We start from the raw sequence: 25,541 nt of genomic DNA, 5'->3' as shown, positions 1-25,541 counted from the left end.
CCATTGGATTTCTTTTATCTCTCCACCGCGTAATAAAAAATGGCCTTTTTGGATTGGTTGACACTTTTTCCTTATTTTCTCCGCCTGTGGATCGCGCGCTGCCACTTTTTTGCGCATTTCATTGATTATTCTTATTTCATAAATGCACGCGGAGATCAATTATCCCCGTGTAGATAATGCACAAAAAAATTCATAATGAACGTGGATAATGATTTGCTCATTATAGCTTCATGCATTGCGATGCAATAATGAGTCAATATTGTGCTCATCGGACACATCCAATCATTCGCTCGAGTTTTCGGGCGAATGACGTGGATGCCACAAAATTCATTTTAAAATACCAAATAATTCATAAAACATATTATTTTAATTCAAGAAATTATTTCTTTGCTATATAATGCCCAGAAAACTATAAAAAAATATGGAAAAAATTGTAAAACCCTTATCAACCTCTAGAAAAGTATCTTATGCCCTGAAAAAAATTAATTCTTCGATGCACTGAAGTTAAATATCATGTAAAAAATACTAAAAAATTTAAAAAGATCATAAAATCATAGTTCAAGCCATTTATGTTGATTGAATTATGATAACATGCAAATATAGCTAGTAAAACACATGTGTAATGTAATATTCATCAATTTAACACTATAAATTGTAAGTTATCAGCGGCGCCGACGGCCCCACGCGCAAGAATGCCAACGAACTGGGTGGCCCTCTATGACGGGATGCTACTCGATCGCCAGCGACTTGATCTTATGTGCTCGTAATTGGCAAAAGAAGGCCATAGGAAGCACATTGCACTGTTCTTTGAGGAGAAGATCTGGCAGAAGAAAGGAAGCGGCTTTCGGGTGGGTTCTCTGGTTTTTGGGAGAACCCCGACGGCGAGACATCTGGCAACATGTGTTTTGTCGAACATGCCAGATTTCACGGTCGTTGTAGAAACCTTAATGTCGGTGTTTTTGGTTGTTTCCCCCCATCACTACTGCATATTATTTTCCTAGAGAGAGAGAAGAGAGAGAGAGAGAGAGAGAGAGAGAGAGAGAGAGAGAGAGAGAGTGCAAGAGATCACCATTCGTTCCGTCTAGACTTATTTCCATGTCGTGAGTTCATTGGGAAGAAGCACATAGAGAGAGGGAGAGGAATCTGAGAATTTTCTATGGCTTTGTTAGAGAAATATGGAGGAGAGAGAATTGAAGGGTATATCTCCAATTATTTTTGGGCGGTGTCCTTTGCGTATGAATCAATGCAGAGATATGAATGTAAAATGCCAAGAAATTGAGTTAGCCACCCCACATGGCAAAATCTCGACTGTCGGAAAGCTTGAAAATAACGATTTTAAGATTTTTTGGTTATTTTTTGAAGTTTTTAAAAATATGTCACAGCCGTCATCTGTGACGGCCGTCCTGTCACATCACCCGTCTGAGGCCCCCCGTCATCATCGTGTCACCATCACACCCAGTTCGTCATCGGTCATTATCACCATCATGGGCCCCTAATTTTGTCACCGTCACCATCATGTCATCGGTCACGTTGCTGTCACCGTGACATGTGACATGACGGATGATGGCTGCCGTTCGTAGTTTGCGCCTTCATGATAAACTATCATAAGAAAATGCAATATGAAGCAAGATGAATAATCCTGAATACTTATTTCAAATTTAAAAATCACGAACATGTAGAAAAATGAAGAAAACTTTTAAAACGTATTAGTTTGACTGTATTACCTTTAATAAAGTCTTTGCACTTTTATTTATATTTTTTCATTTAATGTTAATTTAAATTTATTTATTTCTGTCGTTGAACATATATCATTATTTTATTTTTTAGCATCTAACATAGTTTAATTTATTTCTACATTATTTAACTTAGTAAATCAGATACTAACGTTCCATGAATTTACTTAGCTTTTAATTTTCATAACAACTTAAATATTAAATAATTACCCTTCATAGATAAGAAATATATGTGTTTATTGTATTTACTACTTTAGTTAACTGAAATGATTTAACTTTCAGTTAATTAAATAAAAAACAAGTATCCAAGTCATTTCATGTTAAGGTACATAGTAAACGGTATATATTAGTATTAAACGGTATATATAGGTTTCTGCAGCAACCCCAGTCAGATCACCCAACCTAGATGGGCCCAGAAAGTGAGCACACTCGTGCTTACCTGTAGTGCTTCGAGCACCACTGGGACACGTTCTATCATACCCTTGGCCGGGAGTGGGAGGCTAACGCAGATGCCTACCAGTGCTGCTCGACTATGCTGCGCACGAAGACAAATAGTTGAATTCATTACTTCAGAGAAATCGTCATGCCAGCCCATCTGGGGGAGAAAGAGGACAGACATCAGGCGCAGCGCCTGAATGGAGCTTATAGAGACTTTCGTTGCGAGTAGCTTGAGATAAACATCGAAAAAGGCAAAAAAATACATAAATAGCGCTAGGGGATAGATTAGTGTACGAAATAGAACGAAACAGGGCTCTGTCAGGGAGTTGTGGTCGCCAATACGGTTTCAGATATTGGGTATCGGATATTGAGCGGATATCCAACATCCACCTGATGCTGGATATCGCGACAGATACCGTAGGGTTCAGGACATGTGGGATGCCGGTAGGAAAAATCCGATCTGATATCCGGACATCGATATCCACATCGACATCTTTGAAATTCTTATCGATATCCGTATCGATATCCGTCATGACAGAAATCTGCGCCAAAAATCAATTTCCTGATATCGATTTCTTTGAAATAGGATGCATTGTCCCAAATGAGAGAAATAAACTAAAAATAGTAAAAATATTTCCAAAAAGAAATATAAGGTGAGATGAATTTGCGTTCAATAAACTAACTGTTGACCAAGCTCAACATGTCCATCTGAATTCTTTATTGACTAAATTCATTATCAATAGTTAATATTCTTTGTATAGGTTATTTACATATTTTATTTTTTCATGATACAACGATAATTTAGTTTAACTATATATGTAGGATATCAAAAAACCTAATAACTGACACTGATATTCGATAGTATCATCCAACACCAGGGACGAAGACAGATACCGGGACATATAATCGTATCGGATATCGGTACTTTAGTAATCTATATTCGATATCATCATATGGTCTACCGTATCCGGATGTAGGTTGACATGGATATCGGATTTCAAATTTCAAAATCCGGCACTGCATCCGTCCAATATCGTCCAATTTTCGGCTTCTTAGAGGACAAATAGATAAAAGAAGAGCGAAGAGAAGACCGAGAGTGACGCCCGGGCCAAGTGGGGTAGGGGTGGGGATTCGGCGTCTAGCAGCAGCGAAGGCTTTGAACCGGTGGGCTCGCTCCAGGGTCCAAAATAGGAACCAATGGTTGGTGCTCCGCTGCCAGCGAATGATCGAGCAGAACTATTGGAATAGACGTCAGCCGAGCTACAAGACGAATAACTTGATGGGACAAATATTCCATTCAGATTTTTTGACTCACGTGTACCAGATGTCGCGCCGTGAGGAAAATGGAATAGGTGCGGTGCGATGCTGCGGCCTTCCAACGTCGACGAGGTTCTTGCTGTCTTCCACAACCTGACAGTGAAATGAAGTGTCAGTAGAAATCCACGCCCTGACTACATATTTGATTCTTAGCCTTTTATTTACTGCTGAAATACTACCGGCGAATGAGGAATCTGTGGACTCATGGCGACGAATTCTGTATTCCGCCACCTCGCTGCGAAGAGGTAATAGAGCGTCTGAAGCACCAAAATCAACGTAACAGTCGTATAAAGCTGCAAATAAAGAGAATATTATTGTCCCCGGCATTTGTCTTCCTTTTAAGACGAGTTATAGCAGTCGTGGAACATCTTTACCATAGCCGCGTAGAGATGGGTTGGCAGCTTCGTGTTTCAGAAGAACGATCGAGGGAGAGAGAGAGAGCATTAGTAAAGTGCAGTAATTCCGATAATCAGATTATGAAAGTTTTCTCTTCCTACCGTTGCGGGCTCGAGCGCGCAACCCACCAGATTGAGTACATCCCTGCGCGTTGAAAGAGGCGTTCCTTAGTTTTTAATCAAGGAAAGCTGAAAATAACGAGAATACGAGATAAGGGACGAAACATATTCATATATAGAGTCTAGCAAAAGAGAAAAAAGGAGATAAGTGATGAATTATAGATAGATTCAGAGTCCAACGAAAGAGAAAAGAAATCACAGCTGCGGCGAAACATAGACATACTTAGAGTGTAACGAAAGAGAAAAACAATAAGATAATAAACGATATGTTTAGGTGTGCACAGCCAGAGTAGAGACATACCCGATGGCCCAAGTGCTAAGGAAAAAGAAAGAAACGCCGTGCCCAGACTTGGTCCGATAGTTTGTGATGATCTGAGGGATCTCAGCGACACCCCAGAAAATAAGGGTTGCCATCCCAAGGCAGAAAGACAACTCCTCGCTCAAGCCATGACTGATCCTTTGAGGAGCTTGTTGACCCTTTTCTTTCTCCAGCTCTATTTCTTCTTCTTGGAGAGGAGGGCTGAAGCTATATATTGGTTATGCCTTAATGTATTGGGAGTTATCCGTGGTAAGGTGTCTTGTTCACATTCAACAAAATGAACAACTGACCTCCACTCAGTGAGAAAGGATAACACCACTTTGCCGTAAACCCATAGGATAACAGCTAAGGGTGAAACCTGTGGTAGGGGGGAGAGTGAATTATAGCATTACAAAGCTATCTAATAACGATGTAGGCTCAAACTGCGGCAGTATTCTAGAGCCACTGGTTTTAGAGCTAGAGTGATCGTTCCGTAAGTCCCAGTGATAGGAAGTGTTTGTCGAGAAGAAGAACGCTACGACGAGGAGCTGGATGTTTCTAGAAGCAAGGTTCTCTAGGACATATTTACAATATGTAAACCTTAAATGTTTTTCATGTTATTTTAAACTTAAATGACAATGTATATATTCATTACATCGGATGTTTCTTGGTGACCTCATCAGTATAGAAAACCCTCGTATTCCTTTCTAGGACGGGAAGGAGTTTCTTGTTCCCTGCTCAAAGGCTACCCCCTCTCTACCATTGTTAGAGGCATTCTGCTCACGAGAGATCCATCATTGTTCATCTGCGAAGCCAAGGTAAGAGCTTCTTGAAACCTTGTTTTTCTGAAGACCTGCAGAGATGAGGTGATACAAAAATCATCTACATTTCTTGACAGAATTAATGCATGCGATGCGTGCGTGTGAGTTGTTCTGTGTGCGTTGGACAGAGAGAGAAAGGAAGAACAAAAAGAGAGAGAATGAGAGAGAAAAAGAAGAAGAGAGAGAGAGAAAAAGAGAAAGAGAAAGAAAGGGGGGGAGGGAGAAAAAGGGAGAGGGAGAGAAAAAAAAAAAGAAGGGGGGGGAGGGGGGGGGGGGGGGGGGGAGAGAGGGAGAGAGAGAGGGAGAGAGAGAGAGGGAGAGAGAGAGAGAGAGAGAGAGAGAGAGAGAGAGAGAGAGAGAGAGAGAGAGAGAGAGAGAGGGAGAGAGAGAGAGAGGGAGGAGGGAGAGAAAGGGACAGAGACAGAGAAAGAGAGAGAGAAATAGAAAGAAAGGGAGGGAGGGAGGGAGAGAGAGAGAGAGAGAGGGAGAGAGAGAGAGAGAGAGAGAGAGAGGGAGAGAGAGAGGGGGGGAAGGGGGGAGAGGGGGAGAGAGAGAGAGAGAGGGAGAGAGAGAGAGAGAGAGGGGGGGAAGAGAGGGGGAGGGAAAGAAAGAGAGAGAGAGAGAGAGAGGGAGAAAGGGAGGGAGGGAGAGAAAGAGAAAGACAGAAAAAAAAAAAGAGAAAGAAAGGGAGAGAGGGAGAAAAAGAGAGAAAGGAAGAGAAAGGAGAGTGAGAGAGAGAGAGAGGAAGAGAAAGGGAAAGGAAAGTAGATAAAGCGATACAAAGGGAGAGAAAGAGAGAGAAATGGAGAGAGAGAAGGAGATAGAGAGGGTGAGAGATAAACAGAGAAAAAAGAGAGAGACATAGATGCGTTGGAATCTAAATAAGCTCTTGAAATAGAGACAACGACAATATGATGTCCAGATGATTAGTTTTCCAATCGCATAACTTCGCAAACAATGTTTTAGTGTTTGGAAGCCAATGTAGGATGAGATGGGAAAACATAACATACTACTCGCATATATCTCAGAGTAAGGTCATCATCCAGATGAAATCTCGATCAAAAGATGACAGAGATTACATGGATATAATATACAAAAGAGCTAAAGGAAGATCGCCTCAACATGGGTGTTTCCACATTTAGAGAGACACGGCATCAAAATCCCTCTAAATATTATTATTGGAGTTAATGGATGAATTTATTTTCTCAATATAACCTGTCCTGATTTTAATGGATTCATGTCCATTACCTTTTGAGAAACATTGTGATTTTATATTGGAAAAGGATTATTTTCCTTTTTATGGAGACTAGTTAAAGACATTTTACTGGACAATTATTTCGTGCATTCGGATAATTTAATGGCTTAGTATTCAATATTTTACCATTTAAAAAATTTAATTGTATTTAAGGGTAAATTTATTCAAATGAAGTTGATTTATTTTTTAAGGGTAAATTAATCAAAAATCAAAATTTCATGTTTAATAAGGTATTCGATTGTTGTCGTCGAGTCATCCAACTATCCTATAAAAATATGTAAAGAAACCTGTAGTGTTAGATATATCGGTTACATATCTCACTAAGAACAGCCCAGGTATGATACAATCATGATAAAATATCTCACTTCCACAACCAAAACTAGGTCTCATATCTCTTACTAAAAAGGTTTTCCTCTCACTATGCTTGGTTCTACGAAGCCGTGAGGTGCTAATGTTGATTTTTGATTACGAAGCCGTGGCTGTGCGAAATGTTGATTATGCTTGGTTCTACGAAGCCGTGACTCAAGGGAGGGAAAATTTTCTTTTTTGGGTTTGAAATGATGATTGTATGAACATTATAAGATCATTCTATTAGCATATGAACATTTCTTCTTACATATGAACATTATATTTAATGATGATTCTATTAACATATGTGGAATATGGTCACCGTAACAGGCAGGGATATGGATACACTGATGAAGGCAAATTGTGTAATAATTTTAATGTTTGAAATTTTAATTTGGATAAAATCAAATTAATTTGATAAAAGATATAAAAATCACTCAGATGTAAAGTTAGATCAAGCTCGTCTCCACAGGGACTGGCATTTAGATGTGAATTTAATAGTTGTTATTAAGGCTGGTGATTATGGTAAGTGATACGAAAGAGAATAAGACAAAAAGAGAAAATATATGGTATTCTCAAGAGGTTTTTATAGATCTTAAAGATAATAGGGGAGTAGGATATTGAAATGAATTGATAGAATTACAGTTAAGAATGATATTAGTGTAGGTAGTACAAAATATAGAGAAGACTAATGAAATGGATATAATAGTAAAATATAATTGAATAGAGACTAACAGATTAATTATTAAGTAATGTGCTATATGAGAATAAGAAATAAATATAAGGATAATGATATTAAGACCTCAGTTAGATAGGGAATAAGGAGTTCATTAATCGCACTAGTTATTGTTATAAGAAGTAAAGAGATGAATAGAAGAGAGAAAAGAAGTGTTATAAAGATATAACAAATAAGGACTCATATATATATAGTTGGATGCAGGATAAGGAGATAGAGAAATACTTATATACATGTATATCCTAAGAGTTTAATCTTAACAGGGTTTGTAGGTTTTTGATATAATTAACTAGCTATCTTGATAAGGAGAGAGGTTCAGAGAGAATAAATGGGGCAAGTAAGGGTAACTAAGGAGTATATATATGACTAAAAGTCACAATTGGTAATAGAAGATGATCTATATAGGTGTATTATTTATTATATGGTTAATACATACATATATATATTAATTTTTTTATTCCTGAAATTCGAAGGACATATTGATGGAGGACCATCCAGTAGAACACGTCCAGACTCTTCATCAGCCACGTCGCGAAGCCTGAGCTAACGAGAAGAATCTAAGCTTTCGTTATCCAGTTTGATGATTTCTGAGTTTTTATGTTACCATGTTTTAGCGTTGTTTGATCATTTTAATGCATCTTAGCATCACTTTGTTCATTATAGAGGTTGCCCCTTTCACTATTGTCTCAGGCGTCCTCTAATGCCATCGCGTTTTATGTTATTTACCTTGTTTTAATCTGTAGGGGAGAGGCCTTGTTGGACCCTTCCCTATGGTGGCCCATTAGGGCACCCATATTCCCTTCCTTTACAAGGAGAAGGGGGGTGGACGTGGGACTGGTTGTAGTTGTTGTTTTGAAAGAAAACATGTTGTTCATTGTTGTGGTTAGGGTTTGTTTTCCTTCGTTCTATCATCTTCCTCCTAGGAGAAGATAGTGGTGCCTTCCTGACGTGCATCCAAATCAACAATGCCCTGAAAAGCCCTGCAGTACTGCTCGTAGCCTCATCTCTTGTCCAGACGTTTACGACCGCGAGTTGCTCCCCTGAACCCGCGCAAGCCATTGTCGTTGTTTTGTCGACCCTGCACAACTCCTCTCAAGGCATTGGAGGATCCCATATGATCGGCAGCCTCTACTCTTCTCCTGGACATCCATGATCGCGAGTTGCTTCCCTGAACCCGCGCAAACCATTGCCGTTGTTCTATCGATCCCATGCAACTCCTCTCTATTAACATAACTATAGGTAATGATGACAAGCCACATTCTCCAAGCCCAAGACACATGCCTGTCAGACGGAGTCGCCAGTCGTATGCCTCTGCTGACCAGAAGCGAAGTCGGCGTCCCTGCACACCTCGCAATACCTGTCCAGAGGATGTGGTGCTTACCTGCCGCCGTCAGCTGTACGCCTCGGTTGACGTGAAGACCTCGAAGCTTGTAGAGACAACGAATGTGCGCCGCATGTTGCTTTGGACGACGTCCCTCACTGCCGGGCCTATACCAAAGCGGACATCTGCCTTGCAGTCCCAAGGCACTCCTCGTCTATTGAGAGACGGCGCCACGAAGGCTGACGTGCGTCATCATGCCAAGTGGCACAATGACGCCTAGTCGGTAGGTATTAACATTAATACCCTGAACCGCCCTTGGCGCCTATAAATACTGGACGATTCAGCGTCTTCTGCTATGGGATTTCTCTTCCTCTTATCCAGTTCTTCCGCTTCGTCCATCTCTCTCTCTCTACATATCTTCGTTCACTCTCCTTCATTCTGCACCATATTCCAACACTCTCAAGGCATTCGAGGATCACGTCTGATCGGCGGCCTCATCTCTTGTCTCGGACGTCCATGATCGCAATTTGCTCCCCTGAACCCGCGCAGGCCATTGTGGTGGGGACCACAACACCCACGCGCCTCCGGTCCAACGGGACATGGTCTCCCCACTGGTGGAGACTGGTCGGAGCGCTCACCCAGGACGACCAATGGATAAATACCCAAATTTTATTTATTTTTGATATATACCCCTACGTAACAAACTGCCTTCTTCCTCTTCCTTCCGCCGATCGCTCGCCCCTTCTATCTGAACACTTGGAACCTTCTTTTTTTGAAAATCAGAATGAAATTTTTAGTTGTGCTCTTGGTGTAGTCATGTCTGGATCTGCCAGGAACCTCCGATCGATGTCGCTGCCGCCTGTAGCCGCTGCCGTTGAAGGGGAATCTGAGTGCCCGTCGTCGCCTACTGCGAACGAAGGTTATGGACCTACTGCCCTCGGCCTGAAGCTGTTGTGGTTCCTGAACCATCACCCTGAGGCTTGCCGCTCCGCCGTCCTGTTGCCACGCCGCCATTGCCACATTATCTTTCTTCCCCCTTTTCCGTTCCCCCTCCCATTGACATCCCGTCGCCTGCACTCCCACTCCCCACTCTTATCCTATTTCTCCTTCCCCTTTTGGGGCGCCCGACCAGCGAAGATCTTCATCTTCATTTTCTCCACACCTCCTCCATCTTCGTCCTCCCTCCTCTTCCTCTACTCCACTCATCTTCTCCATCATCGTTCTCCCTCTCCTTCCCCTGCTCCACTCTTCTACTCCCCTACCATCTGGGCAACCCGAATCCTCCAGGACTCTCCTGCCTAATTGGCTCCTTCTGTCTCCATCTTCGTTCACCTGGGCTAGTCTCGCTTCCCCCCCACCCCTTTTGTTGCTGTTGTCCACCCTCGTACCACTCCTTGTCACTCTCTTTGACGTCATCTTCGTACTCACCAGGCCAATATTCATCCCTGACGCCTGGACTCGGTACGAAGCCTCATCACGTGAATAGCTGCAGAGAGGGATCTATTTTCCCTTGGTTCGCTGCCGTCCCTATTATCGCCAGCTGCAAGAAGACATGGTCGTTCTGTTCTTTTGGTGCGAATTTGTGCGAATTGTTCGTTCTGTTCAGATTTCCGAACAGAACAAAACGAGTCGAACAAAACATCTAACAGACCCGTGTTCTGTTCTTTTGTTCGCTTTGTGCGAATTTTAGTCTAATTTTGTGCAAATGTGCGAATTTGTGCGAATGTGCGAACTTTGTTCGTTTTTGTAAAAGAAAAAGAACCGAACAAAGAACAAGGGCCTGTGCGGTTCTTTTGTGCGAATTTTGTGCTCGTTTCAAACGAACAGAACAGAATGACTATTACTAGCTGCAAGTTGTCATCGTGCATCGAACATTCTCCAACGTTGCCGCTCTTCCAGGTTCATCTCCTCTCCTCTGCTCCTTACTTTAATACTTCATTTAATATGCTCGCTTTTGCCTTTGCGACGGGGTACTTCCATTGTCTTGAGTATTAGTATAGTGGATAGCAATTCATGAGCACCGATCAAGGATATTGACCGGGGAGCTACTCAAGTGGTATACGTTCAATACGACACCGATAGACAGTGCTCCCGTCCTCGAACGAGGTTGGGGCCCATCTTCATCACTAAGTTACAATAACTCCATAATTCTTGATTCGTTTGTTGGAATCTTGGTTGCCTTCTCATTGATATACAATCTGCTCCCTTTACTAACGCATCTTTTGGATAGTAGTCCTACATCACATTGTCGTTGTTTTGTTGATCTCGGGAAACTCATCTCAAGGCATCCGAGGATCACGTCGGATTGGCGGCCTCATCTCTAGTCCCGGTGTCCATGATAGCAAGCTGCACCCATGGGCTCTGCGTAACCATTGACGCTTGTTTTGTTGTTCCAGTGCAACTCCTTCCCAAGGCGCTCGAAGACCACGTCTGATTGGCACCTGTATATCCTGCATCTGTGGTGCATCCAATTGCATCTCCGGAGCCCGACATCTCAAGGAGAATTTCCCCCTCTCCCCTACTGTGACAAAATAACGATACCAACGGCCAGAGGACTTCCCAATCTGACCGTACCCACGCTTCCGGCCGACTTCAACTAGATTTCGACGGAATCCTGCATCAGCTTCCTGTACGTCTCATGTTTGTCTTCTGCTCATCTATGCCGAGACCCCGGGTCCGCTACCTGTTTGGTTCTGAATCCTCCGCTCTCGGAGTCCTTCGCTCAAAGTCTGCCTGGTTGCCCTACCAACGGCTGATAGTTATCAGGGCTTGGACTGAATAGTGCCAGAACTTCTTTGGTGCCACCTTTGTCTTCGACACATCTGCATGCAATTCATCACGTCGCTGACCGCCGCGATCTACTCACGCTCGGTAATCCTTGATCCTCCTTTGCGGACGTGGTCTACCACGATCATCCGGGTCAGACGTTCAAGTCAATTATCTTCTCCCCTTTATTTTTTGATATTATCATCTCCGTCAGTGCTGATCTTCGATTGCTCTACTGCTTTGAGTGATACATATGTCGGTAGGATTAGCCACCACTTACGTATTAGAAATTCTTATTGTTGGTGTCGGATCAGTGTTGTTCACGGTGACGGAAGTGGACGCTCACGGACGCTGAACGTCCCCCTCTTCGTCCGCCTTTGAACTGCTTACGCAGATCATTGGGAGCCGACCGTGCTAGACCTCCCCCATGTAGTTATCTGCACCTACGTCTGGATCAGACTGTTGGCTCATGTACTTCTTGTTGAACTTTTAAGTGAGTTTGATTTCATTACATCTCATTTTTCTTGCCCATTCCTTGTGGTGTGACATGAGCCGCACGATTCTGGCGCGTCGTATTACATCACATATAAGGGTAATTCTATTGACACCCAAGAGGTGTTCGATAGAATGCCTGAAAGAAACCAAAATCAGAGGTGTATTTTTTAAATTTAGGTATATATACTTTTTTATAAGGAAAATCAGGAACTTATATAAATCTATGGATATCTTTGAATGCGTACAAGGGGCTTGAAGAAATGCCTAACCAAAAGAGATTCATGAAAAAATAACGAAATCAATCTTCTCTTCTATTCAAATTAAAATTAATAAATGCAGTAATATTGATCAAATGGTTTCTCCCATATTTGAGCAGAAGTCTGATTTGATTCACCCTGATTTGACGAGCAAGGGTGGCAGCGTCGGTCATCACCGCCTAACCTTGGTGTGCCACCCCTTGGTTCTTCTCCTCTGTGCTGACACAAATTCTTCATCTTCTTCAGCCTCCTTTGGTGCCGTCCAGATCTCTAGGAGGGGTGAGAGGGGTGTCACAACCCTCCTATTACTCTTGTTTCTACCACAAGGTTCCTCCACCACTGCTAAAATCCAGATCAAAGGATGGTGGCATTAGGCCTTCAAAATCCCTCTTTAAGGGGTCAAGAGAGGTTCTCTCGGCCCCTAAGAGGGTCAAACTTGATCCAACCGCTCCGGTGGGCCCGTTGTATCAACATGTGGTCCCTTCGTCGGCAGCCTTTGCCGGCCGGCCGAAAGGAAGACGGTTGGGGGGCGAAGAAAGATGGTATTGCCCCCAGCCGTTCGATCTCCCCTTAAAATTGTTCAATGACTGCGATTAAATTGCAGTTGTAAACCCCTTTTAAGTCGGTATACCCCTTCTTCGCCACATCAGCTTCTTAGTCAGCCTGCCCCATTAGCCGCCTGTGTTTTTTTGCCTGTTTGTGTGGCCCCTAGTCTGTGTAAGCACATTGCAACGAATAAAAACTTAATGAAAAATTAAAAAATATTTAAAATTCATGTGTATTAAATCTCAGCATCAGATCTTCTTGAAGAGGATTGGACGCTTGAGATTAGATCAAAGTCTTTGAAGAAAGCCTATTATGACTCGTGATTTGGCCCAAATCAGCGCGAGGCCTGATCAATATTTCTTTTCTTCTTCTTATGAGCGCAGCCCATTCAGCCACAGTCATTTTAAAACTCCTTTCCCACCCTATGCGGAGCTAAAACTTAATCCCATATCGGAGTATATTCAAATATTTAACACTACATATTTTGCTTGACGATATGGGATGAAATAAATACTCCCCTCTCATGCATGAGCACATGCCTATGTGTGGGCCTCATGGGCCTTTCATGTCTCTCTATGTGGCTCCTTGTCGGATTGCTTGGGCTTGTGTTGGGCACACTGCTTGTGACGATGAATGGGCTTGAGCGCCTTGTGTTCACCCCCCTATGGGTGGTTTGGCTGCTGCGCCCTAGCCCAGCCTAGATGCTGGCGTAAAACACTTTTTTTTTCTTTTCCCTGAAAAAGATAAGCTGACAAAATAAACGAAGATAAAAATCATTAAAAGTTTTAAACATACTTTCAATGAGAATTAGAGGGTTTGTAAATTATGCTACATGTTATATTAAAAAGCGTTTTTTTGAAATTGATTCATCCAATGGAAGAGATTGAAATTCATATAAAGATGAGGATAATATAAGTAAAATGATCTCAAATTGGCATTAGAAGATGCATGATTTCATGATGCATTTCGAGTTTAACATACACTTATTTTGCACCTAGATTTAATTATTCTATTTTTTATTCATTATACTATATATTCTAGCCTGTTATAGGCTGAACAAGAGTGTCTAGATTGATGGATCAAGAAAATCATGATATCTAGGTGCTTGTCATGTCAAGTTCAAGAAGGCTGTTGCTGGAAGTAATGAAATACACAAGACTCTATGTTTCTGATAAATAAAACCATACAATCAAAATATCCGAAATATAAATTTGGGGAGCGCTTTACAGTTAGGACGGGTAGTACATCACAATCTTCTTATGACGCATTAAAAGTAATAAAAATCTGTGGGCGAATAGGATACATTGCATTATACATTAGGGAAAGAGACTGACATAATTGAAAACACTAAAAAAAATGAGATAAAATAATAGTAATCTAATATTAATTTAGGATAAAAGATAAACTTGAACGTTAGAAATGCTTAAGAAGGAACTGAATGTAGCTGTAGATAAGTTGATTTTTCTTGCAGGTTTAATGCTTATCTTAGTGTCTAATAATTACATGCAGATCCCCTTGTTGGTAGCTACATGTATTATAATCAATGTATGGAAATTATATTAGCACAAAAACATGAAGTTGTAACAACATGAAGTAATTGAATTTATGAAGTACAATCTGGTCAGTGTGGCTTTAAGACACAGGGGTACCGAGACTAAATGTCAGCCATTATGATATATTTTTTTATCAATGAGGTTATCATGACCATATCTAAAACATAAGTTTGATAAATATTCTATTTTATTGAGTATATTGGCCTCCTATAAAATAGTTAAAAATACCCAAAAAAATTAAACCACATCTAAATAATTATAAATATATATTTCCAATAATATTTTCTCTCCCATTAGCTACTTGATGTAGCAAGTTGGAACAAAAAACTTAAACTGACATATTAAACCCAATTTTAGGTTTATCAGGGAATGAATAAGGTTGTCCATTAGTTTTTTTGGGATTCTATAACTAGTTTGTACATTGACATACGGGGCTAGATGTCGACCCACATAAATTTTTTTCAAAAGTGTTGATATACTTGAGTTTCTTGCTTTTATGAAAAGTATTGTAGGGAGTATCAATCGGTAGCACTAATTTTGTATTGCCCATGCAAGCTAGACAGAGGCACCTCCATCTCCTCCTTTCTTATCTTTTATTCTAACAACATAGATATCTAAAATTTCTGAGGTTGCGTTGCTATTTCTGGAGGCTGGGTACATTAATGGCGAAAATAGAATGCTCCAAGGAATCAAAAGATGGAAGAATTTATTCTGCGAGGTGATCTAATGCTGCACTGTTTTAGCTTCCACCAGGATCGACTCATATCGATTCCACATAGTGAATGGATTTTGGATTGCCAACCTAGCCTAAGAAATCCATCACATTAAGATTGTTACTTTAGATTCAAACACAGCCCAGGTCACAGAAAAAAGCTACTATGTTCCTTTATGCCACCTCAGGGACACTGTGCACTTGCCTTGCTTCTCCTTGCAAATAAATGGCCATTTGATAAGCACGAGAAGCCCATCTAAAATAAGGGGAAAAATTCATTAAGTTAATAACCTATGTGTTAAAATATAGAAATTATGTATGGGTGAGGAAAATATTTTGGGTCCCTATATATGTAAGTAATCTGTAATATAAACCTTAACTCATGCTGTATAAATATTACCTATTTCCTTTCATATATATGGATGCGTGTAAAGCATATTTATCATTAAATTGACAGTTGAGAATCCCACTTTCCATTTAGTTGCTTCATCTGTAATAGGGAATGAATAGACATGGAGGGGAGACAAGCACAAGAAGAAGAAGACAAGAAAGAAGAGCGTTCACGTTTCAGAGTGTGTCGTGGAGAGATATATCGAGAGTGGCGCGCAGGAAGAGGCGGTTGATAAGCCTAACATTGGTGTGTAAAATATGTCGTTGTTTGGGCTTTTAGACTTATGCAATAAAGTTTATAATTTCTCTTAATCACTAAATGCTCTGTATAGAGCAAGCAAGGAGTCGAACCAAAGGGAGGCCCTTTGAAAGAGTTTTTATCCTTATTCAAATGAATTAATTCTAGAATGAATTCCTTTTTGCATTTAATGGTCCTTAATTGTGTTAATTTTGTTTTATAATTAATCAAATTAATCAAAAGCTTAATACTGATCTTAATATTTTCGTTCGAGACACTTTAGATAGGATAATTTTGATTCTTGAATCAGAGTAATTCGAACTATCATGATTTAAATCAATCAGATTTATCAACACAATTGTTTATGTATTAAAATCAGGAATTTATAAGCAAGAAAGGGGATTTTGAAATTGGGCTTGAAGATGGACGGATTTTTCAATGCGAATTTTGATTTAGGTTTTTATATGTTGAATTGAATTTTCAAACAATCAATTTCTAGGTATAGAGAGAGAAAGTGGATGAATTAATCTAGAGAGGGAAAGTAGAAGAGTTTGGAGGAAAATGAATTAAAGATGAAATTCGACCCTAATCTAGAGATCTTAGATTCAATATGAGATGAAAATCAATGTGGAACTATGAACTAAGAGTCAGATCTTGAATCAAATCAAATTCCAATGCTAATCAGTATTAAAACCATCCCCAAGGGCATGTACATTTGGCCCATGCCTTGGCATTCTAAAATCGTTTAAGAAGTTCAAACAGTGAAGAAGAAAGTTACAACTTTGAAGATTGAACCAAGATCTGTCGACTTCAGAAGCAGCACCTGTGTCCTTCCTGGCCAATTTCTTGGGGGAAAGCTTCCTCGGTGACTTTCCCTTTCCTCCCAACCTCTATTTCAAGATCCAACTGTATGGACCATAGAGGGTGAAAAGACCAACCTATCCTCAAAATTTGTGTGCAATCGGAAGGCTAGTTATCAAGATATCGCCATTTTACTAGCGATTAATCCTGGCCATTGGATTTCTTTTATCTCTCCACGCGTAATAAAAATGGCCTTTTGGATTGGTTGACACTTTTTCCTTATTTTCTCCGCCTGTGGATCGCGCTGCCACTTTTTGCGCATTTCATTGATTATTCTTATTTCATAAATGCACGCGAGATCAATTATCCCCGTGTAGATAATGCACAAAAAAATTCATAATGAACGTGGATAATGATTTGCTCATTATAGCTTCATGCATTGCGATGCAATAATGAGTCAATATTGTGCTCATCGGACACATCCAATCATTCGCTCGAGTTTTCGGGCGAATGACGTGGATGCCACAAAATTCATTTTAAAATACCAAATAATTCATAAAACATATTATTTTAATTCAAGAAATTATTTCTTTGCTATATAATGCCCAGAAAACTATAAAAAAATATGGAAAAAATTGTAAAACCCTTATCAACCTCTAGAAAAGTATCTTATGCCCTGAAAAAAATTAATTCTTCGATGCACTGAAGTTAAATATCATGTAAAAAATACTAAAAAATTTAAAAAGATCATAAAATCATAGTTCAAGCCATTTATGTTGATTGAATTATGATAACATGCAAATATAGCTAGTAAAACACATGTGTAATGTAATATTCATCAATTTAACACTATAAATTGTAAGTTATCAGCGGCGCTGACGCCGCACGCAAGAATGCCAACGAACTGGGTGGCCCTCTATGACGGGATGCTACTCGATCGCCAGCGACTTGATCTTATGTGCTCGTAATTGGCAAAAGAAGGCCATAGGAAGCACATTGCACTGTTCTTTGAGGAGAAGATCTGGCAGAAGAAAGGAAGCGGCTTTCGGGTGGGTTCTCTGGTTTTTGGGAGAACCCCGACGGCGAGACATCTGGCAACATGTGTTTTGTCGAACATGCCAGATTTCACGGTCGTTGTAGAAACCTTAATGTCGGTGTTTTTGGTTGTTTCCCCCCATCACTACTGCATATTATTTTCCTAGAGAGAGAGAGAGAGAGAGAGAGAGAGAGAGAGAGAGAGAGAGAGAGAGAGAGAGCAAGAGATCACCATTCGTTCCGTCTAGACTTATTTCCATGTCGTGCGTTCATTGGGAAGAAGCACATAGAGAGAGGGAGAGGAATCTGAGAATTTTCTATGGCTTTGTTAGAGAAATATGGAGGAGAGAGAATTGAAGGGTATATCTCCAATTATTTTTGGGCGGTGTCCTTTTGCGTGCGTGAATCAATGCAGAGATATGAATGTAAAATGCCAAGAAATTGAGTTAGCCACGCCACATGGCAAAATCTCGACTGTCGGAAAGCTTGAAAATAACGATTTTAAGATTTTTTGGTTATTTTTTGAAGTTTTTAAAAATATGTCACAGCCGTCATCTGTGACGGCCGTCCTGTCACATCACCCGTCTGAGGCCCCCCGTCATCATCGTGTCACCATCACACCCAGTTCGTCATCGGTCATTATCACCATCATGGGCCCCTAATTTTGTCACCGTCACCATCATGTCATCGGTCACGTTGCTGTCACCGTGACATGTGACATGACGGATGATGGCTGCCGTTCCGTAGTTTGCGCCTTCATGATAAACTATCATAAGAAAATGCAATATGAAGAAAGATGAATAATCCTGACTACTTATTTCAAATTTAAAAATCACGAACATGTAGAAAAATGAAGAAAACTTTTAAAACGTATTAGTTTGACTGTATTACCTTTAATAAAGTCTTTGCACTTTTATTTATATTTTTTCATTTAATGTTAATTTAAATTTATTTATTTCTGTCGTTGAACATATATCATTATTTTATTTTTTAGCATCTAACATAGTTTAATTTATTTCTACATTATTTAACTTAGTAAATCAGATACTAACGTTCCATGAATTTACTTAGCTTTTAATTTTCATAACAACTTAAATATTAAATAATTACCCTTCATAGATAAGAAATATATGTGTTTATTGTATTTACTACTTTAGTTAACTGAAATGATTTAACTTTCAGTTAATTAAATAAAAAACAAGTATCCAAGTCATTTCATGTTAAGGTACATAGTAAACGGTATATATTAGTATTAAATTAGTCAGGCTGGCCTAAAGCTAGAATAAACTAGTCATACCACATATTTCTCAAGTTCTAACCAGGATCCACTTAAAATGAAGCTGGTTTACTATATCATGCAGCCCTCATACAGAGAAAATTACGTAATGATGTATGCATGTTTTAAGCTATCATTGTATTAGTAACTTTTTGTATGATTATACAATTTTCTAGATGTTTCAATTTTTACAGATTTCTTCAGATTATGAATTAATTGGGAAACCAATTTAGAAAAGTTTTTATTTTTAAATTATTATTAACGCTCTTTATGGATCGAAAGGACTTAATAAAGATTAAAATGCATCTCACAACACAAGGCCTTCAAATGGGATAAGTTTTGGCCAAAGATTCACCTAAACTAGTCATTGGAGGACACATCATTATGAGCCTAGAATGAACCATTCAAGCACACTGATGTGATGCCACAAAATATGACTATTATAATTCATATTATATTATTTTTTGTCTTTTTTGTGCAGAGGCTGTTGGGTTTGTGTCTTGGTGCAATCATGGAAAACATGGTTTCCAAGAATACTGAAGGATTTTATCAACTCCAAATCGATCTTTAAACAAATACATCACATGTGGCTTATGGGGAACTTATTCCATCCTTGAACTGTTCACTTAGAGATCATTCCGAAGCCATTCGCATGCCTGACCTCTAGACGTATCCATGTGATATTGTTGCTCTTGGATCTCCACTTTTTCTTCTCCAACTCTCCCAGAAGACACTCTCCTTGGTGTAGTAGATACGAGATGAGAATGTAGAAAGGAGGGTCTCCCAATGAAGGATGGCCTGTTCCCCTTTCCTATTTATAGTTCACTTAAGTTTTTCTCAATAGCCTACTAAGTAAAATATATTCACCAATGCATTTATGATCTTATGCGTATAACCCTCAAGGCCCATATATCATTCCATTTAATAAATTTATTGGCCTAGTAACGACTATTGGCCAACCTTATTAATTAACTATTTGAACATATAGATTAATTAATTAAGGATTGATTCAACCCAATTGATAGGTTGAGTTTCCAACCCTCTAGGGTGCCAATCTATATCTCGCCCTTGAGTAGTGTGCTAACTCTCTCATTAAACCTTTACCATCATCACTTACGATATATATACTCTATCATCCAAGTGAGACTCTCAAACAACTTAGGATATGGTTGATCGTCAAACCCTAATTCATAATTCGATTGGTATTGATGTGTAACGAGGATCGAGAACACCTTCCCCAATATCCTTACTACACTGGCCAGGAATTTTCTGCGTCGTCTTCCTTGAGTCAATCTCCTCTTATACCGAGGGTGTCTGATCCCATCTTGATCACTCAGTCATCTAGATAAGCTTCTTATTAGGTTCGAGCTATGACTTGTTGGAATCTCATGATTAGAGGCTCGTAAGTCATAGCCATCCATCCACAAGATGTCCTTGGTGTCTCAGGTCAATGGATCACTTATACAACTATGACATGTGTCCACCTGATTGACATTTAGATATAACACCATTAAGGGATTCTTCATTCTCGAAAGAGCACCCACTATGTGTCCTTAGTGTCACCACACTAATGGCCATAGGATCAGCTATACTTATCATATAAGTACTATCAGTTAGTGCTCCTCTATAAGGATAATCAATGTCCATCTCGACTATCCATCGGTTAGGAATATTTAAAATACATATTTAAATACCAGCATTGTATTATAATCTCATCATAATTCACTAGGTCATTTCACGTATTCATGGACTTCATTCTGAACATCACACTAGAATAATAATGAACATAATACTTTATTCAATAAAGTTAAATAAAACATGGTGGTATGATTTGGCTTGATGGCTGTATAATATCCATCAGAGGCATGTAACATGTCATGAGCCATCAATTGAGGACGGAAAGAGGACAAAGCCTAACCAATCATTGAGGAAAGTTTGGGAGTATTAAGGAAGAAACCCATTCTCAGTCCAAACTAAAAACCCCAAATCATCCATCTCATCACCTTTACTTTCTCTCAATTGGGTTTATCTATAAACCTTCCCTCCTATTCTCATTTATCTCATCCATATTTTGTTGTCATTATCACTATCTTATTTCCATGTTTTCATCACATCCCTAGCTCTTATCCTATATGAATCACACCTTATCCCTTTGAATAACTACATATAGAGTACTTAATACCAAAGTTACAATCCATGTCTAGACGACCCATACTCATCCACTATCTAGAATTATTATTTGAGTATTGATTTATAAATCTTATTGATTAAACTAAAAACCAATAACAACATATTTGGCCCCTAATTTTTTAGTTTATTTGCAAGAGAAGCCATCCCTATACGAAGCTTATAATAGAGTGACAAGGGCGGTGTTTAACAAACATAGGTCCTACTTTGGTCACTCATTAAGTGGGTGCTTCCTTGTGGGCCTTTCATAGCGAGATTTCTCTGTTATGCTGGCTATCCAATGCTACTTAAGACTTTTCATTTTTTTTATGTTTCAGCTTGAACAACAAAAGCCTTTAAATCTACTTTGCTTGTTCCTTCTAAGCTTCTTGTGCAAATTCTTCAAGATGTTCTTTGTCTACTATTTTAATGAACAGCTAATACTCAAATGATCTCTAGGGAAACATCAGTTTTGCATATGTTTGACATCGTAAGGCCAAAGAGTCATAAGCAACAAGATGGAATGTTAATCCTAGGACTACGAAAATTTCAAGTTATGCATAAAATACTGAAATATAACCAGAAAATAATTTGACAGGTTTAGTTCATGAATAAAGATGGATGGGTCATTTAACTTAAAAGGATTTCTTTGGAATCCATTTAGGTATGAATTGTTTTTGTAATTGGTCTAAATGAAACCAAAACATTTAATATGTACATTCCATAAAATAAGCTCTTATATAATTTAACTGCATGCAAATCAAAAACCTCTAGATTTTTTAAAAATTAAAGAGGTTTTCATTGACTCTGATAAAACTATTACTGATTCATCTAGGTACATAAGTCAAGACATTAATGTGACATGATATCCTGGTAACATTTAATCATATTGAATAAAATTTAATATAATATTATTGGCGCCCAAAGCTTAACTAATGCAAGGCATAATATTCAAATTTATGCATTTATTAGCTTATACACTTGTATATTAATTTATAATTCAATGATACACTGTGTATTTAAATAAAGTATAAACGCCTTTAAATATTAGTTAACAGGTTCAAATGAAATTTGATACGCATAAAGAATATGAATAAATGTTCTTGGAGTAGTTAGGAATGTAGGTATAGTTCACCAGTGAATAGATATTCATATAATCTCCGCTAGTAGGTTTTTTGTGCAATAAAATGTTATTATCCAGGAGCAAAAAACTAAGGCCCATTGGCATGTCCTTTCGAAGTAAATGACAAATAATAGGTGATAAAGAGACCTGTAACCTCATGCATGTGAATGCTATTTCGTAGACTGTGGCTTTATCTCCGCGTAATCTCCGATGCTCTCCTTCAAGTGGCGTTTCCTTCCGCCATTGATCCACTTGTAATAGATAAACTGTAACAGAATCTGTTGTAATAAAGATAAGTCAAAGAACGCACTAATATGTTACGTATTTCATTCTTGGATGACTATGAATCCTAGGATCTATCTTTGATGCTTGATGCTGTTGAGATCAATAAGTTAGTTGTGCCCCGTTGACTAAAAGGGGGAATGGATCCTGCGCGTTCTATAGATTCTGACAAAGGATACGAAAAGGTCCAGCAGAACACACACTGCAGCGTCGACTAGCCATGGCGCGTTGTCTCTCAGTCGTATCCACTCCACACTGCTCACGAGGATACTGCTCATTGAGTAGCCATGGTGTTAGAAGAATCACATCTCTGCACACACACACACACGCATATAATATATATATATATTAGAGAGAGAGAGAGAGAGAGAGAGAGAGAGAGAGAGAGAGAGAGAGAGAGAGAGAGAGAGAGAGAGAGAGAGAGAGAGAGAGAGAGAGAGAGAGAGAGAGAGAGAGAGAGAGAGAGAGAGAGAGAGAGAGAGAGAGAGAGAGAGAGAGAGAGAGAGAGAGAGAGAGAGAGAGAGAGAGAGAGAGAGAGAACCTTCCGACGTACGAAGCATTGCCCAAGACCGCAAGCACAAACATTGTGGGGCTCAAGCCCTGCATATCAACAACAACGTTGCAAAGAACGTCACTAGATAGTTAAAATCATCACCAATTGCTGTCTCCATTTCCCATCATCTACGCTGCCAAAGAGAGCCATAATTTTGTGATTGAGTGAAATAATCACCTCAATACTTCCTCTCCTTATCTGCACAAGTGCAATGAGTCAGACAAACACGGACAAAACTGCAGACAGAAGACTATGATCCCAATAATCTCTTACGTTGAGTATAATCTGGGGGAGCCGACCACCCATGTAGATGACGGCCATCATCCATCCCAGCAAGACACCGTAGGAGCCAACTCCAAGATCCGATTCCTGTGCTGAACCGAGTCAGATAACCCTATTCGCGATAGGCCGTTTTCGATCGCAGCCGTCCATACCTGTAATACTTCGAGGGCTGCAGGGACCCTTACCGTCAAAGCCTCGGCCGGGAGAGACAAGCTAACGCAGATTCCCAGCAATGCACGTCGACCCGGCTACACAGGGTGTCGAAATCACGATATCGTTTAGTACATTCGTGAAGAGAATATACGTGCCTGCAGACCCGTTCCGTTTCCATCTGTAGCGCTGGACAGAGTGGGTGACTAAACGGGCTGAGGAAGGGTTGAAATCTAGAATCAAGCATGAGAACAGAACGACGGAACGGGAGGCACAATAGCTTTTGTCCCGTTTCTTTTCTAGTTCAAGACGGAGTTCTGATGACGCAAAGGGATGGGAAGATTCACCGATCGTGATCCTTCCACGAGCCTAAGTTACGGGTACATGGTGGATTAATTAAATAGGCAAGACAGAGTGGACCTTCTATTTCCTAAAAACCCTCCTAAGAAGAATGATTGCAATTTGAAGGAAGAAGTGATTAAGGAAGTGAGAGAGAGGACCGAGAGTGACATCGGGGCGGAGCGGCGCAGCGGTGGGGACTCGGCGTCTAGTAATAGCGCTGGCGTTTGGCCGGTGGGCTCGCTCCATGCTCCGAGATAAGAACGGAATGTTGGTGTCCCGCTGTTCGCCAAGGATCGTGCGGACCTGCCGAAAGAGATGTCGGCATGGGGCACAGAGAGAAAGAGAGAAAGAGCGAAAGGACAAATGACTTGAAGGGACAAAGATTCATTTGGAGTTTCAGACTCACGTGTAATGAATGTCGGGTCGTAAGTGAGTGCTACTAGCGGGCAAAGGAATGGCAGCGGTGAAGTGCGGGGGTCTTTCGAGGTTCTTGTCGTGTTCCTCATGCTTATAGATAGACGTAACGTCAGGCGAATAAATATGATCAGCATGCCTGACATTGGGTAGTATTATGCGGCCTCAAGTTTATGCTAAAGTGCTACCTCTAGATGTTGACTGACGGTGACAAATTCAGTCTTCCGCCATCTAGCTGCGTAGTCGTAGTAGAGCGTCTGGAGCACCAAGATCAATGTAATGGCCGTGTATAGCTACAAATGAAGAGTTAATTTTACTGCCCCTCCCCTTTCTCTTCCTTCTATGACGAGGCATAGTCGTTAGAGGAAATTTCCTCACCACAGCCGTGTAGAGTTGGGTTGGCAGCTGCTCATATCAGAAGAATAATAGAGACAGAGTGAGCGTTAGAAGAAGATATATATTCTGATATCAACTTATCAGTTTTTTCACTCCGTACCGTTGCGGGCTCAAGCGCGCACCCCGCCAGATTGAATACGTCCCTGTTCGTTGAGCCATGGGTGACTTAGAGTTTTTTTAGTACCATTAGTGAGAAACGAGAGAGATAAGCGGGAAAAAATAGACAAGTAGAGTGACAGTGGAGAGAGACCCGATGACCCAGGTACTCAAGAGAAGGAAAGAGACGCCGTGCCCAGACTTGGTCCGGTAGTTTGCGATGATCTGAGGTATCTCTGCGACACCCCAGAAAATAAGGCTCGCTATCCCTAACCCGAAGGACAACTCCTCGCCTGAAACCATGACTGAACCCTCGAGCAGTCTTGACCCGTTTCCCCGACGTCCCATTCTTCTCCACGCATAGCGTTGCTTGAATTTTTATAAGGATTATGTACTGATGGAGTCAGAATTATTCATGGTGTGGTATATTGTAAATACCAAGGGAATCTCCTCTCTGTGAGAAAGGACAACATGTTGTGCTGTAAATCCATGATATTGCGGCAATGGATGAGAAACGACAACACCTCGTTTGATGCGTGGCATAGCGGGTTCTCAGAATTACGAAGATTCTAATAATGACTTATGTCGAAGGGGGGCAGCACTCTACCGCCACATGTTTTACAGGACGAGGAAACGCTGTGTGACTGTGTTGTGCGTCGGTGTGTGCCTATCCAAATACGTATGTGGGCATACGTGTCTTGATGTGTGTGCCTACGTGTGTGCGTATCTGCCTCTGCGAATGTGCATGTATGTTTATGCGTGTGTTTGTATGTGCGTGTCTTTCCTTCTCCTCGTACCTGAATCATCGGCCCTCACTCCACTGTCTCTCTACATATGCTTATTTTTCTGCACTTGTCTCTCTCGCTTCTCAATTATGGTGCTAAAA

The 25,541-nt window shown here is 40.2% G+C and overlaps 2 protein-coding genes across 3 annotated transcripts; both read right to left on the bottom strand.

The window, feature by feature from the left end:
* Positions 1–1,309: 1,309 nt before the first annotated feature.
* On the bottom strand, positions 1,310–4,823 carry LOC144707002 (uncharacterized). Of its 2 annotated transcripts, none has more exons than XM_078580117.1 (8): positions 4,305–4,823; positions 3,986–4,028; positions 3,863–3,889; positions 3,668–3,781; positions 3,493–3,581; positions 3,263–3,407; positions 2,173–2,268; positions 1,310–1,599 (listed from the first exon to the last, which is right to left on the bottom strand). In XM_078580117.1, the coding sequence occupies exons 1-8, from the start codon at positions 4,415–4,417 to the stop codon at positions 1,537–1,539; spliced, it is 690 nt and encodes a 229-aa protein (XP_078436243.1). In that variant the 5' UTR covers positions 4,418–4,823; the 3' UTR covers positions 1,310–1,536. The 2 variants fall into 2 exon arrangements, with proteins under 2 accessions (XP_078436243.1, XP_078436242.1); XM_078580116.1 differs by having other exon boundaries at positions 1,333–1,599; positions 3,487–3,581; positions 4,305–4,464.
* Positions 4,824–22,163: 17,340 nt separating this feature from the next.
* On the bottom strand, positions 22,164–25,028 carry LOC144706986 (vacuolar lysine transporter YPQ1-like). Its single transcript, XM_078580098.1, has 12 exons — positions 24,810–25,028; positions 24,660–24,702; positions 24,542–24,568; positions 24,352–24,456; positions 24,156–24,256; positions 23,908–24,052; positions 23,410–23,505; positions 23,249–23,344; positions 23,153–23,173; positions 22,964–23,022; positions 22,602–22,692; positions 22,164–22,418 (listed from the first exon to the last, which is right to left on the bottom strand). Exons 1-12 carry the CDS (start codon positions 25,001–25,003, stop codon positions 22,311–22,313), a joined length of 1,086 nt encoding a protein of 361 aa, XP_078436224.1. The 5' UTR covers positions 25,004–25,028; the 3' UTR covers positions 22,164–22,310.
* Between the last annotated feature and the right edge of the window lie 513 nt (positions 25,029–25,541).

Source organism: Wolffia australiana, chromosome 8 (assembly GCF_029677425.1).
Source record: "Wolffia australiana isolate 7733 chromosome 8, ASM2967742v1".
NCBI lineage: Eukaryota > Viridiplantae > Streptophyta > Magnoliopsida > Alismatales > Araceae > Wolffia > Wolffia australiana.
This window is presented reverse-complemented; position numbering and strand designations above follow the sequence as displayed.

Bases quoted from the DNA above. Each gene is read 5' to 3' on its own strand.
- LOC144707002 (XM_078580116.1), bottom strand. From the start codon at position 4,417: ATGGCAACCCTTATTTTCTGGGGTGTCGCTGAGATCCCTCAGATCATC. The intron at 4,029-4,304 runs GTATGTCTCTAC...TTCAACGCGCAG, and splicing joins CTTAGCACTTGGGCCATCGG to GGATGTACTCAATCTGGTGG. The intron at 1,600-2,172 runs GTAAGCACGAGT...TTCTTATGATAG, and splicing joins TGGTGCTCGAAGCACTACAG to TTTATCATGAAGGCGCAAAC.
- LOC144706986 (XM_078580098.1), bottom strand. From the start codon at position 25,003: ATGGGACGTCGGGGAAACGGGTCAAGACTGCTCGAGGGTTCAGTCATG. The intron at 24,569-24,659 runs GTACGGAGTGAA...TGATATGAGCAG, and splicing joins GCGCGCTTGAGCCCGCAACG to CTGCCAACCCAACTCTACAC. The intron at 23,023-23,152 runs GTGATTATTTCA...GTTGATATGCAG, and splicing joins TAAGGAGAGGAAGTATTGAG to GGCTTGAGCCCCACAATGTT.